At 43.2% G+C, this 11,580-nt stretch overlaps 2 protein-coding genes across 3 annotated transcripts; one reads left to right on the forward strand and one right to left on the reverse strand.

Moving 5' to 3' along the window:
- The first annotated feature begins 372 nt into the window (after positions 1-372).
- Positions 373-2,211, forward strand: LOC144473722 (inositol 2-dehydrogenase). Its single transcript, XM_078187860.1, has 4 exons — positions 373-656; positions 775-1,017; positions 1,088-1,469; positions 1,683-2,211. Exons 1-4 carry the CDS (start codon positions 574-576, stop codon positions 2,136-2,138), a joined length of 1,164 nt encoding a protein of 387 aa, XP_078043986.1. The 5' UTR covers positions 373-573; the 3' UTR covers positions 2,139-2,211.
- A 58-nt stretch (positions 2,212-2,269) lies between these two features.
- Rngo (DNA damage inducible 1 homolog rngo) lies at positions 2,270-5,762 on the reverse strand. Of its 2 annotated transcripts, none has more exons than XM_078187858.1 (6): positions 5,184-5,762; positions 4,495-4,722; positions 4,169-4,423; positions 3,566-3,871; positions 3,382-3,492; positions 2,270-3,193 (listed from the first exon to the last, which is right to left on the reverse strand). In XM_078187858.1, exons 1-6 carry the CDS (start codon positions 5,443-5,445, stop codon positions 2,973-2,975), a joined length of 1,383 nt encoding a protein of 460 aa, XP_078043984.1. In that variant the 5' UTR covers positions 5,446-5,762; the 3' UTR covers positions 2,270-2,972. The 2 variants fall into 2 exon arrangements, with proteins under 2 accessions (XP_078043984.1, XP_078043985.1); XM_078187859.1 differs by having other exon boundaries at positions 5,130-5,271.
- Positions 5,763-11,580: the final 5,818 nt, after the last annotated feature.

Consider the following 11,580-nt stretch of genomic DNA (forward strand, 5'->3'; position numbering starts at 1 on the left):
AATACAAACAGCCAAAGATATGCATCTGTTAGAAAAAAACCGTTCCTCAAGTAATAAAAAATTCAAATAAATTCAGACTACTTTCAGAAATTCAAGAAAATTAGATTGCAGCGTCATTGTAATTAGAATAAAACACATACTTCCTACGGTGATATATTTTAATGCTAAAGGTACATTCTCCATTCCAGGTGCAATAGAACTGCAACAAAAAAACGTTTAAATAAAACAATGATATGTGTATGGAAGATGCAATAACTCTGACAGAGTCGTAAAAACTTTCCACCGAAGATGACTAATTGGTCATTATCAGTATGTATCGAACAAGACAGAAAAAAGATAAACAATTGGTAAACAAGTGTGCATCCGCGGAGGCGGCAAATCAGGAATCTTGGTGATCGCCAAACTCTATAAGATATAAATTACGTCACAGTTGATTACCAGATTCATCCCCACTAAGCCAGCCGGCTAATTTATATATAAAGACCATTCTCTCCTCGAGCTGACACACAGGGTCTTAATTTGCACAGGACCAATACAAGCTAGCTCTTTGTTTACACAAATCTCTCAAAGACAATGTCGACCACAAAATTTAGGGAAGCTTCGCCGTACACGAAACCGACAGCCACGACACCCACAGAGGACTACCTCTACCAAAAGTGAGTACGCTGTCCATTTCCATCGTGGGACACCATCCTCTGTTCACGCCGTCTTCACTGCGCTGGCAGCAACTAGGCGTCATCCAGAAAATTCTGAAACGACTTCCTGTTACTATAGGTACTTGGAGAATGTAACGATGAAGAAAGACACGCATCAACCGCAATTAAAGCTCGCCCTCTTCGGTGTTGGCCGTGCCGGAACCATCCACCTTAGCAACATCGTCTCCAACCCACGTGTCAAACTGATGTACATCGTCGACGACGTGGAGACCAACTGGCCCAAGCTCAGAGACTACTGGCATCTGAACGACGTCACCTTCCTGAACAGTAAGCAGGCCACCAAGGTCTTCCAGGACTCGAAGTGAGTACCCAAGTCGTCCCATCGTTTCGTAAAGACCGTGTAGCTGAGCTCATTAACAATTATTACATAGTGTGGATGCAGTCATCGTAGCTAGCCCAACTAGCACCCACGAGATGATTGTGAAGCAGGCACTGGAAGCTAAGAAAGCTGTGTTCTGCGAGAAACCGGTCGCCGAGGACCGCCTGAACATCCTCAAATGCTACGAAATCGCCAAGAAAGTCGGCAAACCCCTCTTCAGCGCCTTCAACAGACGCTTCGACCCCAGTAACGCTGCTGTCTATCAAAAAGTGCAGAACGGCGAGGTCGGACATGTTCACATAGTCAAGACTGTCTCTAGGGACTCTCCTCTACCACCAATCGAGTACATAAAGCACTCCGGTGGCATTTTCCACGACTGCATGGTCCACGACTTCGACATCATTACTTGGCTGCTTGGTGAGCTGCCCAACAAGGTAATTATTAAATTAGTTATCAATGTACTCGCTGACAGATATTCCACTGAGAATATTATAAGACCTTAAAGTTATATCTGCAGTTCTAGTTATGAAATCGGAATTACACTTTTTACTACAGAAAATTTAGTGTATTTTCATCCTAACCAATTTGCAGTTAGGTAGTCAGAGCAATATCATTGGGACTAAAAATGGTAAATGACGTTTTGATAGGTCACCGTCCAGGCCTACGCACACGTCCCAGAGATCAAGGCCATCGGAGACTATGACACAGTGATAGCCGTGCTCAATTTCCCTTCCGGCACCATGGGAATGTGCGACGTGTCCCGCACCAGCAGCCATGGTTATGACCAGCGTATGGAGGTCTATGGTCCCAAGGGATTGATCACGATCGACAACCACCGCCCACTTCACGGCGTGACCGTTCAACGGGGTCATCAGGGTACCACGCAGGCCCGTATGTTCCACTCGTTCTCGAGCAGGTACCAGGAAGCTTATCAAAGAGAGTTGGACCACTTCATCGACGTGGTCTTCGGTATAGCGCCGATCTCCGTGCAGCCGAAACAGACCTTGGCGGTCAGCAAGATTGCCACTGCTTGCGAAGAATCCGCCAGAACTGGTAAGTCCATCGAACTGTACTGGTCACCGGAGGAGATCCCTGAATTCTGAAGAATTATGACTGAACACCATGTACCGATACCTTGCCACAATAAACGATAATTATATAAATTCTCATGCGAAACGATGGTTCATGCTTTCACTCAACCAACGAAGGGATGCTGATCAAAATCGCCGAATCGTTCTGTTTTTCGTCATTTAATATATAATAAAGAAAATACAGAGAAATACTATATACCATGGCCAGGTATTAACAGTATAAAATACGTGTTCAATGATAGTACAATCACCTAAAAAGAGAAGAGAACGAGAAAAAAAAAAGATAACGAAAATTCCCACTCCTAAATCCGTTCTTGATCGTGCAAAATGAAAAATAGAAACGCCCATTCCGGGGTCCGCCCTCAAATTTTGTTACTCGATAAATAAATGGAGAAACTAAATCATCAGTCCGCAACGTTCATTCTCGCCATTTCTGGAATGGACCTGGTACAAGTCTGCTGATCGATGTTGTATACTGTCCACGTTATCAGGAACGGAACACTCGGACTCGTTTTTCGGATTTCTCGCCGACGGTCCCCTCAAAGCTTATTGCGATAATTACAAGTCTAGGGTGGTAGAAGGCACTGATAGCCGCGTGCACTATGTCAGCGTGCCAATGAGAGGGTGGGAGAGAGAGAGAAAGAGAGAGAGAGAGGGGGACATGTATACAAAGAATGATGCACAGCTTTGTTTCGTAGCCGAATCGAACCTCTGAGCAAACATTGGTTGCCGGATACATTGGGCGTACCAGTCGTCGGCGATAAAAATCACTACGAAAAAATCAAGTACAAATCCTCCCACTCCATATTCCGAGTTCAAAATAGTCCCCTGACTCATCGCCGCATTTTAAAACTTCAAGGATTTCGCGAACAACGCGGCCGTGGCTAGAGCTTTGTCCCCGTTGAGTCTGCGCAGCTCGGCGATCACCTGTACCCTTGTGAAACCGAGAGCCTCGATCTCCATCACTGTCTCCTCCGTGAATGGATCGGTTGGCAAGATGGACTCCAGCTTGGTCGGTTTGCTGGTTGACATTATTGTATCGGCAGCGTTGCTGCTACCCTGACCATCTAAGGCAAACACAAAGAGAACATCATCCATTTTCTTCAAAAATTTATTCTAATGGGTACAGTGTCTTGGGGAAGTTTCAGGGAATGCAGGTTTTTGGGGATCTTTCAGGAAGAAGAGGAGTCTGTGGAAAAAGAAACAGATCGGGTAGGAGTTAGCACAGCTTAGAGAATCCAATGTTGATGCTTACCAGCCTGTTGCTGTTGTTTTTTAGCATCCCTGGAGCTGTCTCTTTGCAGTTCCTTTTCGTTGCGCATTTCCTCCTTAGTGTTACTTAACCTTGCACACTCTGGCAGATCACCTATTCCCAATAACGTCAAATTTTATTCACTACTTCTGTTAATCTGACCAAGCCGAAACTGTGCTAGATCTACCTTCGGCCAAGAAAGAGGTCTCAGTGCCAGTGGTGCCGATCGTCAGAACGTTCTTCTTTAAGTCTATGCAGCACTGGTGCCTCTTCAGCATGTCTAGGCCCAACAACATGTCCATGGGTTGTTCCACGAGAACGCTGAATGATGTGGTCAGGTGATCGTTGCCGATCTGTATTTGCACCACGTGTATGCGGCCGATTACGTCCTGGACACCCACGCCCTTAGCCACGCCAGCCCACCTGGTGTCCACCAATCGCATGATATGGCATCTCTCGGCGCAAGCAGCGGACATGATTGTGGCCTGCGCACCTGATTCACAATTACGTGTTACAGCGTGACCTTATCGCGGTCGCAGACTGGAGCAGGCGTCAAGATCATTTAAAAATAGGATCAGGCGAACATGCGTGGACGTCCAAAATTAGATAACACGCCGCAGAAAGAATCAAAGAATGACTTTCGAACTGCAGGAATTTAAAAATAGCTGCTCACGCCCGGCATTTAAAAATAATCTTGTCTCCAGTCCAACATTGGTACTGTGTTTTCGCGAGGTTCATTACCGTCCCTCGACGAATTGTAAATGCAACATTTCCGAATGTCGGTGCACACCTGAATCGATAAATGCTTTAACCGGAAATCCATTGACTTTACAATTAATGTACAACATAACAACTGTGCCGAACGTCTCGGGATTGTATTCCATTGCAGCTTCCATGTTCGCCTCGATGTTCTTCCGTCTAATTTCCTCAGCTATGAGTCTCTGAGCTTCCGTGTCAAAGGGATCCGCGCTCATCATCCTCAATTTTTGAGCATTCCGTTCATCCCTGATCCTAATTTGCTCCCTGAGTACGGAAGAAAATCTCTCTATAAGAATAAAAAATCCTGTTAGCTACAGAAATCAGTGTAAATAATAGAATGAAGTGTGCAGGACTCACCTAAATCTCCAGACAGCAATGCATCAGCAAGCGTAGGATTATTCTGTTCAAGCAAAGCTAGCTGATCAGGATTGGCTAAGAACTTGTCTCGAATCGTTGCTGGATCATCCTCATGTCTAGGATTGTACAATCTGGCAGCATTATTTGTACATAGCAGACTTGGGGTGGATGTTGATGATGTCGATGCACCTGGCACTCTGATGGAACTGCAGTCCAACATGGGAATAGCTAGAGTGACATATCTTGGAATTTAATACATTCTCTTTTGTACTATGCATTATGTGCTCTTAAATAGCTTAAAGGAAAGCGCATTGCAGTGCACATATAAATCAACAGCTATGAAAAGTGTGTTAAAGCATGCAGAGGAATATATAACATCAGGCAGAGATCTTAACTGTTCCTAAATGCTATTGCGATAAAAACACAACTAAAAACTTTGGCCAGATCTGAAAGAAGAGCACATAACTCCAATTGTAAAGCAAAGGCAGGTACATTAAGGGGAATGCAGCCATACGGTGCAAATAGGGACTGCACTGGTGACATCATGTGCATGTGACAGGGCCTCTGACGGTGTGGTGAGACCAGTATACAATTACAGAGTGACTGAGAACGTAAATCGAAGCCGAAAAGCTAACCTCACGACCCGCCTCGATCGCCACGTTAAATAATGGTGCGGTATTGAAGCTGACCTCCGTTAATGGGGTGTAGGTTCGGGTCGGTTCCGCTCTGGTGTATGTGCTGCAGGATCACCGCGTCCCCGTCCCGGATCCCGTGATCCTTCAGGGATTTGTTATCGTCCATCAGGATTCGACCGTTGAACGCTATCACGATCTCGTGGACCGGCACGCCGCTCTCCATCTCGCAGAACGCCTTGAAGTTCTCCAGCTCCAAGTCCTCGCTGACGTCCAGGACGAAAATATCGTCGACGAGCGTGGTCACGGTTACCTTCATCGTGATCACGACTTGAACTATCTATCTAGCTAGGACTATCCGCACACTCCGGCTGTTCAGGAATCACTAATAAGAAGCTGATGATCGTGCTCGGCCGCGGGCCAGCGCGATGATTTTCACAAGAAATTTTGTCTCCAGCCGCTCCTCTCCTCTCTCGCCGGATCGCAGAAACAGCAGCTCCGGGATGTAAACAACGATCCAACTCAGCAAAAATACTAAACGGCTTCGCAATGTGGCGGAACCGCGCAACGTAAGCGGTTGGCAACACTGTCAATCGACGAAATATATTTCCGGAGTTCGGTAAAAAACTCTCCTTCTTCCAGCGATCGTTGTCGTGGATATTTTTTGGTCTTGCCGTAGCAACGGTCTTTATTTGTTTTAGAAATTAAAATGTATTAGTAAGTTTCTATTTTCATATAGTAAATAAATAGTTTTTATATTTGGTAATTTTAACCCAGTCACATATTTCTATACCTGTCTTACCGACTCGGTAAACACGTCTGAAAATAGTTTAAAAGCTTTCTGTAGAGGCGCTTAACTCGCGTCTCCCACGTTTATTTCGAACGAGCCCCTACAGCAAAACGAGCTGAAGGCCATCTAGGTGGCTGTTGTAGTATCCACATGCATCGACAACGACCGACCGCGACTTTTCAATTAATATACCATGACGATTCTATTTCTCTTTATGTATTTGAGTTAACTGAAACAAATGGATAATTGGCATTTAATTGAAGGGCTTGAGAATCTATAGTGCTGAAGGTTAGATATAATATTGCGGAATGATTTAGATGGTATTCATTGATTGACGGAATGAGCGATGTGACTTAATCGTCGGGCAATATGACTCTATTGAGGTGCAAGGATACTGTGAACGGGACGAAGACTGAGGAGCCAGCTGAGTTTTCCAGAAGAACCAGCTTGGTATTTGCAGTGTTCTCTGTATTATTTACCAGATAAGGTACAGCAGTAGAGCAGTCAGGGACTCTTCATTATCGACTGTTTTACCGACGTGAGGTATACTTCGTTTGTCGATAATGTTCAAGAACTGCACTGTCGGTAACTTGGTGAACAGTTTTAGCTTTTTAACACTGATTTAGTTAGTGCTAAACGAACATCGAAAGAAACTTCAGCTTTTCTTCGACAGAGGTGCCAGTTCTCCGCAATCGAGGGTCATCTAAAAGCATTAATTATTAAAAAATTAAGACATAAAACAAAACCAACGACACAGAACTGTTCAAGAGAATCTGATGCATCGATATTATGTAATAAAACCAAACGATAGTATGACACGGTGCATTATCGTGATGACTTTTGGTTGTTTACAAAGAAACGTGTAACTCGGAGATAATTAAACCTTTTCACAAACAGACGCTTGGCAAATGTTATAGACAGTCTTAACAACCTAGAAAAAATAAAATAAAAAAAGAATAAATAAAGAATTTACATTTTATAAACAAATTCGCCTTACTTTTTATTCACAGTAGTATACGAAGACTAACTTTCCATTCGAGAACAGATGTTGAAGAATCGGCCACCGTAAAAAGAGAAGACAGCATTATTGGATTACTCTGCAGAGGATTTATAGATCTCCAGATAAGCGATCACCATTCAGGAATTAAACGTCCCATTCAGCGTACGCTGATCAGCGGGAAGATAGCAGGATCTTCTAATCTCAATATATACAAATACATCTCGATCGGTGAGAATAATTCTCAGCTGATTCCCATGGGGGAAATTATGTCCGTTTGTCCGTAAACTATTTATCCGTCCGAACATCCATCTGTCCTAAAAACTCCAGGTAGTTACAGACCTATCGAATGATAACGGAATCGATTTTATGGAGTATTGAGGGGTGAAGGTGCCACCGCACCGAACCATGGAACGTTCATGGGGTCGTGTACGAGGACATCGCAGGGGGTAACATCCCCCAAGCATACCGGAAACGGATGCAAGAGTGAATATTAGACAGGTGGCTAGGAATTCGTCGAGACAGGCTGATGGTTAAATTAGCCGCGATGCGAACGGCCCGTTTGATTACACCCCCAATCGTCCGCCGGATGTTTTGGGACAAATACATTGCATAAGTTGCGCCCCATTAACATTAGAAAATTGTTTGCTTTGTAACCCTGCCTCGAACATTTTACACAATGTAACCGCACCAAACATTCGGAATGATAAACATGTAAAATACATGAAAAATCAAAAATGATTCAACATATGGTTTTACTTTAACTTTGCCAGTATTTGAATAAGCATTACCGAATATAGAATCTCATTTTTCCAATGGTCCGTGCGTTTCTTTTCAAGTATATAATTTCTGTAAAATTTCAAAGGCATCGTGACAATATTTTCTACCGTCGGCGGGGATGATATATGCCCCCCCAAATAATGAATCGAGACCCGAGTGTGTAAATCGATTTCACACTCCCGTTGAGTATAAATTAATAGACACTTAGGGACCGTTCGAGTGGCTACCAGGATGTTCACGGGGTTGTTCCGAGTACCAGGTGTTGGACATGAGACCACGGATGCAAGGATGTACCATGGAAAATCGTTTGTGCATGGGGCGGGTGTTACTTTGAAGAAGGGACGAATTTACACACGGCAGGACCTTTCAGATTATAAATATATATTTAAGTAAATAAAAATCGATAAAAAATATTAATCACACGTTTCCCACTACTCGGTAAAAGTAGTATATCTATCTTGCAAATAAGTGCACCAAGTTTTAATCGCAGCAGAATTATATCTCAGTACATTCAGAAATAACACTTGGACGCTTGCGCACGTGTGCAAGGATTTGCCATTTAAATCTGATCCCCTTCGGTTATCTCTCAATCTCGAGGATCAAAAATTCGGCAGCGTACAATGGACCTGTCCCCTCGAGCTTCTATTTTCGTTACGGATTAAATCCGAATGCGGTTTCGGATCTGCAAATCGATTTTTCGCAATCTTCAGCACCTACATCTTCGAGTGTTCCGTTGTACGAAACTAAAATGTTGAGTTCAAAATAATTCATGAAGCAATAAATAAATACATTACGCGTGGGGTGGAAAGAAATTTTTCTCACCATTCACGTCCTGTCTATCTAAATTGCATTCGTGGGAAACAAATCTCCTTCATGATTTCCACCGGAACGCAACAACAGATGGAGCGAATAATTCAACCCCGCCGCCCTCCTAATTACATCTGTGTTAATTGCTAGCCCCGAATGGACGTTTAATATATTGTCGGGTTTCTGATAATGGGGAATGCTTTACGTACTGTCGGCCACTCAAAGAGAGCACCTGGGAACGTTATATCTATAATTTCCTCGCATAAAAGTATACATTACGATAACAATAGCGAGTCATACACTTGGTTAAAAAGTTATTCAAGCACAACTTTACGTTAGACAAAGTTCTGGGAAACAAAGGATCGCCAAGCGTTATTATTAGGTTAGTGCATATGAAATGTCGGATGTTTACGTAAATATCGAAAACTGTATATCTTTTTTCAAAAGCTGTTGATTTAATCAAAATATGCCCCGTTTGCTTTACTACACCTTTTTCAATGAGATTTCAATACAGAATGCCTGTCTTAAACCAATTCTGATCTCTAGAATTAATAAACTCTGATATGGAATATTTCAGCCTATCCTCATTTATATACTATTTAGCCCGTAAAAACTCGGGCAGATTTTGAGCAGTTTTATGACAGTGTTGCCAATTTCTTTCGCGAGTAGCGTCCCTCAAGTATTTCCGGAACTCTTCGCTAGTAACTACACGTTGGTCGGCTGAAGAAAGTGACGGCCACCTGTCATAAATAATGCCGGGATTAAGAGAAATAGAATGAACCCTAGCATGAAAAACATAAACACTTGAGTTTTTCTTCTCTGACGTCTGCTCTCCGATAAGACGTTGCCAGTAGCTTCGCCCTTGGCTGTCCGTGGCTGTCCCATTACCCACTGCGAAGCATGTTGAACAGCTCTGCCTTGTATGATTCCAAATTAAGACTAGTTACAACCATAATCACGCGCTTGCATTTTACCGCATTTTCGTAACTTCCCCTCTACCTCTCGGACGTTAGAGACTATTAAACCCTTTGCGCTCGAAGCCACTTCCACTGGAAATCTGAAATAAATCTTCTGGCTTATAGTATTTCTATATTATGCGATAAAGTGCATTTTATTAGGTTGGTGCATATGAATACTATATACTATTTAGCCTGTATCAATACAATATACTATTTAGCCCGTAAAAACTGTCCTGAATGTTTAAAATAGTGAAAGTCTGTTGGCGAAAGATCTATATTTTATAAAATTTTATATCTTACTTCATTTAATTTCGCAATTGTTTTGTACGACTTATGCGTAGTTTTTATGGGCTAAACAGTATGTTAGAAATATTGTGCTAATTATTCGAGACGACTGCTCTTTTCCAAGGTTCTGGGGTAAGTGCCGTGCGGTCCAACACCGTCCTCTTACCAAAAAGCAATTGTGCTTTCCCCACTCCGTGGCCAGATCCTCCAAGAACAGAGTTTCATTCTTTGGCAATGCAACGACGGTTGCTTGCCTTCTCTAAACACATTTTCCATAAACAGTCAATGGCTCAACACTCGATAGCTGGGAGACCCACTGCGGTCATCAGCCGTCGCGTCGCATATCGCCAGGACTGTTTAGTCTCGCTTACCCTCCGGGCCACGTGCATCCTTGAACCCTGCCATAAATCCATCGACGACCGACCATCGTTCGGTCGTCTTTATCCCGAATTCTCTTTAAAAAATACGTTGCGCTAACAAGTATGTAAATGGAGACAGTCTGAAAAATTCCATGCTATAGTTTATTGATCTGAAAAATCAGAATTTCTTGAAGACAGACATCTATGAATTAAACTCGCGTTGGAAAAAGTGTATTGAAACAAATGGGGCACATTTTGATTAAATCAATAGATTTTGAAAAAAGATCTGCAGTTTTATATACTCGTTTAAAAATCCGACATTTCATATGCACCAACCCAATATCATGTATCAAAAGGTACCAGTCTCAATAAAATGTGCACGATCGCAACCATGCAATTTCTCCGATATGAAACGGAGTTCCGGCGAACATATTGTCGCGACAGCCGAGCCTATTAAATAATAGAAATTTCGCGGTAAGGTAATAACGCCCCGGAAAATCAGATTGACCTGTTACCAGGCCCATAATTATACGTTGCGGGCTGGGCCAAATGTCGCCGTAGCGGTTAACCCTCGACGAACCCTTACGCTTCTGGCGCACGTGCAACGACACGTGCCAGCAATTTCTTTCGCCGTTGCACCTTTGATTCATTGATGCTCTCTTCGCCTGTTACACCGTGAAATTGTATTAGCCTCGAGTTTCCTCGTGCTTCCGGCCCCGGGTCGTCGTACATAAATTATGAAGGAACTGCTCGAGCCTACCGTTGAACCTGAAACACTCGGAAGAATCGACAAATTTTGCAATATACAAGGTGTACCAAAATTATACATACTCCGGGAAATGAGGGGTTCCTGAGGCCATTTCAAGTAATCTTTATTAATGAAAAACAGTAACGTATGAGAGACAAGCGCGCGAAAAATCAACCTGCTGCTACGCGCGCGAGCCAGCGGGCTACCTCATGACGGGGCGCGACGGAAGGAGAGGGCTGCTGAGAAACTCACCCATTGAGTTGCAAATGGTGTAATCCAGAAGTCGTAGTCCACGTATGTAAAACAGCATAGATTACACTAACGTTCACTTTCATTGCACTATTACTCCCCACTGATCACGAATTATGCCTCCATGAAGACATTGCACAAATACCCCAAATATCTTACACTGTTGTCGCGGCGCGTACATTTAAAAAAACGGCGAAGTTGCAGGGATGGAATTTAGTATGAAACTGACGCTGTGCACGAAGATCTTCACGCAGACTACGTCGATCGTTTTAGCAACGCAGACTATGTTTTGAAGAAATCTGAGATGCTCTGACGAAAAAAAGCACTTTTAAACTGCAACACGGTGTAAGGATTTTCCAGCGAAAGCCAGAATGGTTCGCCGGCATAATGGTCGACAGTGAAAGTTATAAAATACGGAATGAATGAGACAGATGTTTACAGTGTTTTGAAACATCGAAATCCTGTGCGGCGGAAAGATAT

Source organism: Augochlora pura, chromosome 7 (assembly GCF_028453695.1).
Source record: "Augochlora pura isolate Apur16 chromosome 7, APUR_v2.2.1, whole genome shotgun sequence".
Taxonomy (NCBI): Eukaryota; Metazoa; Arthropoda; class Insecta; order Hymenoptera; family Halictidae; genus Augochlora; species Augochlora pura.

Excerpts from the sequence above, each read along its gene's own strand:
- Rngo (XM_078187858.1), bottom strand. The coding sequence starts at position 5,445 with ATGAAGGTAACCGTGACCACGCTCGTCGACGATATTTTCGTCCTGGAC. Across the intron at positions 3,493-3,565 it reads GACCTCTTTCTTGGCCGAAG|GTGATCTGCCAGAGTGTGCA; the intron begins GTAGATCTAGCA and ends TATTGGGAATAG. Across the intron at positions 3,194-3,381 it reads AAAACAACAGCAACAGGCTG|ATGGTCAGGGTAGCAGCAAC; the intron begins GTAAGCATCAAC and ends TGTTTGCCTTAG.
- LOC144473722 (XM_078187860.1), top strand. The coding sequence starts at position 574 with ATGTCGACCACAAAATTTAGGGAAGCTTCGCCGTACACGAAACCGACA. Across the intron at positions 657-774 it reads GAGGACTACCTCTACCAAAA|GTACTTGGAGAATGTAACGA; the intron begins GTGAGTACGCTG and ends CTGTTACTATAG. Across the intron at positions 1,018-1,087 it reads AAGGTCTTCCAGGACTCGAA|TGTGGATGCAGTCATCGTAG; the intron begins GTGAGTACCCAA and ends ATTATTACATAG.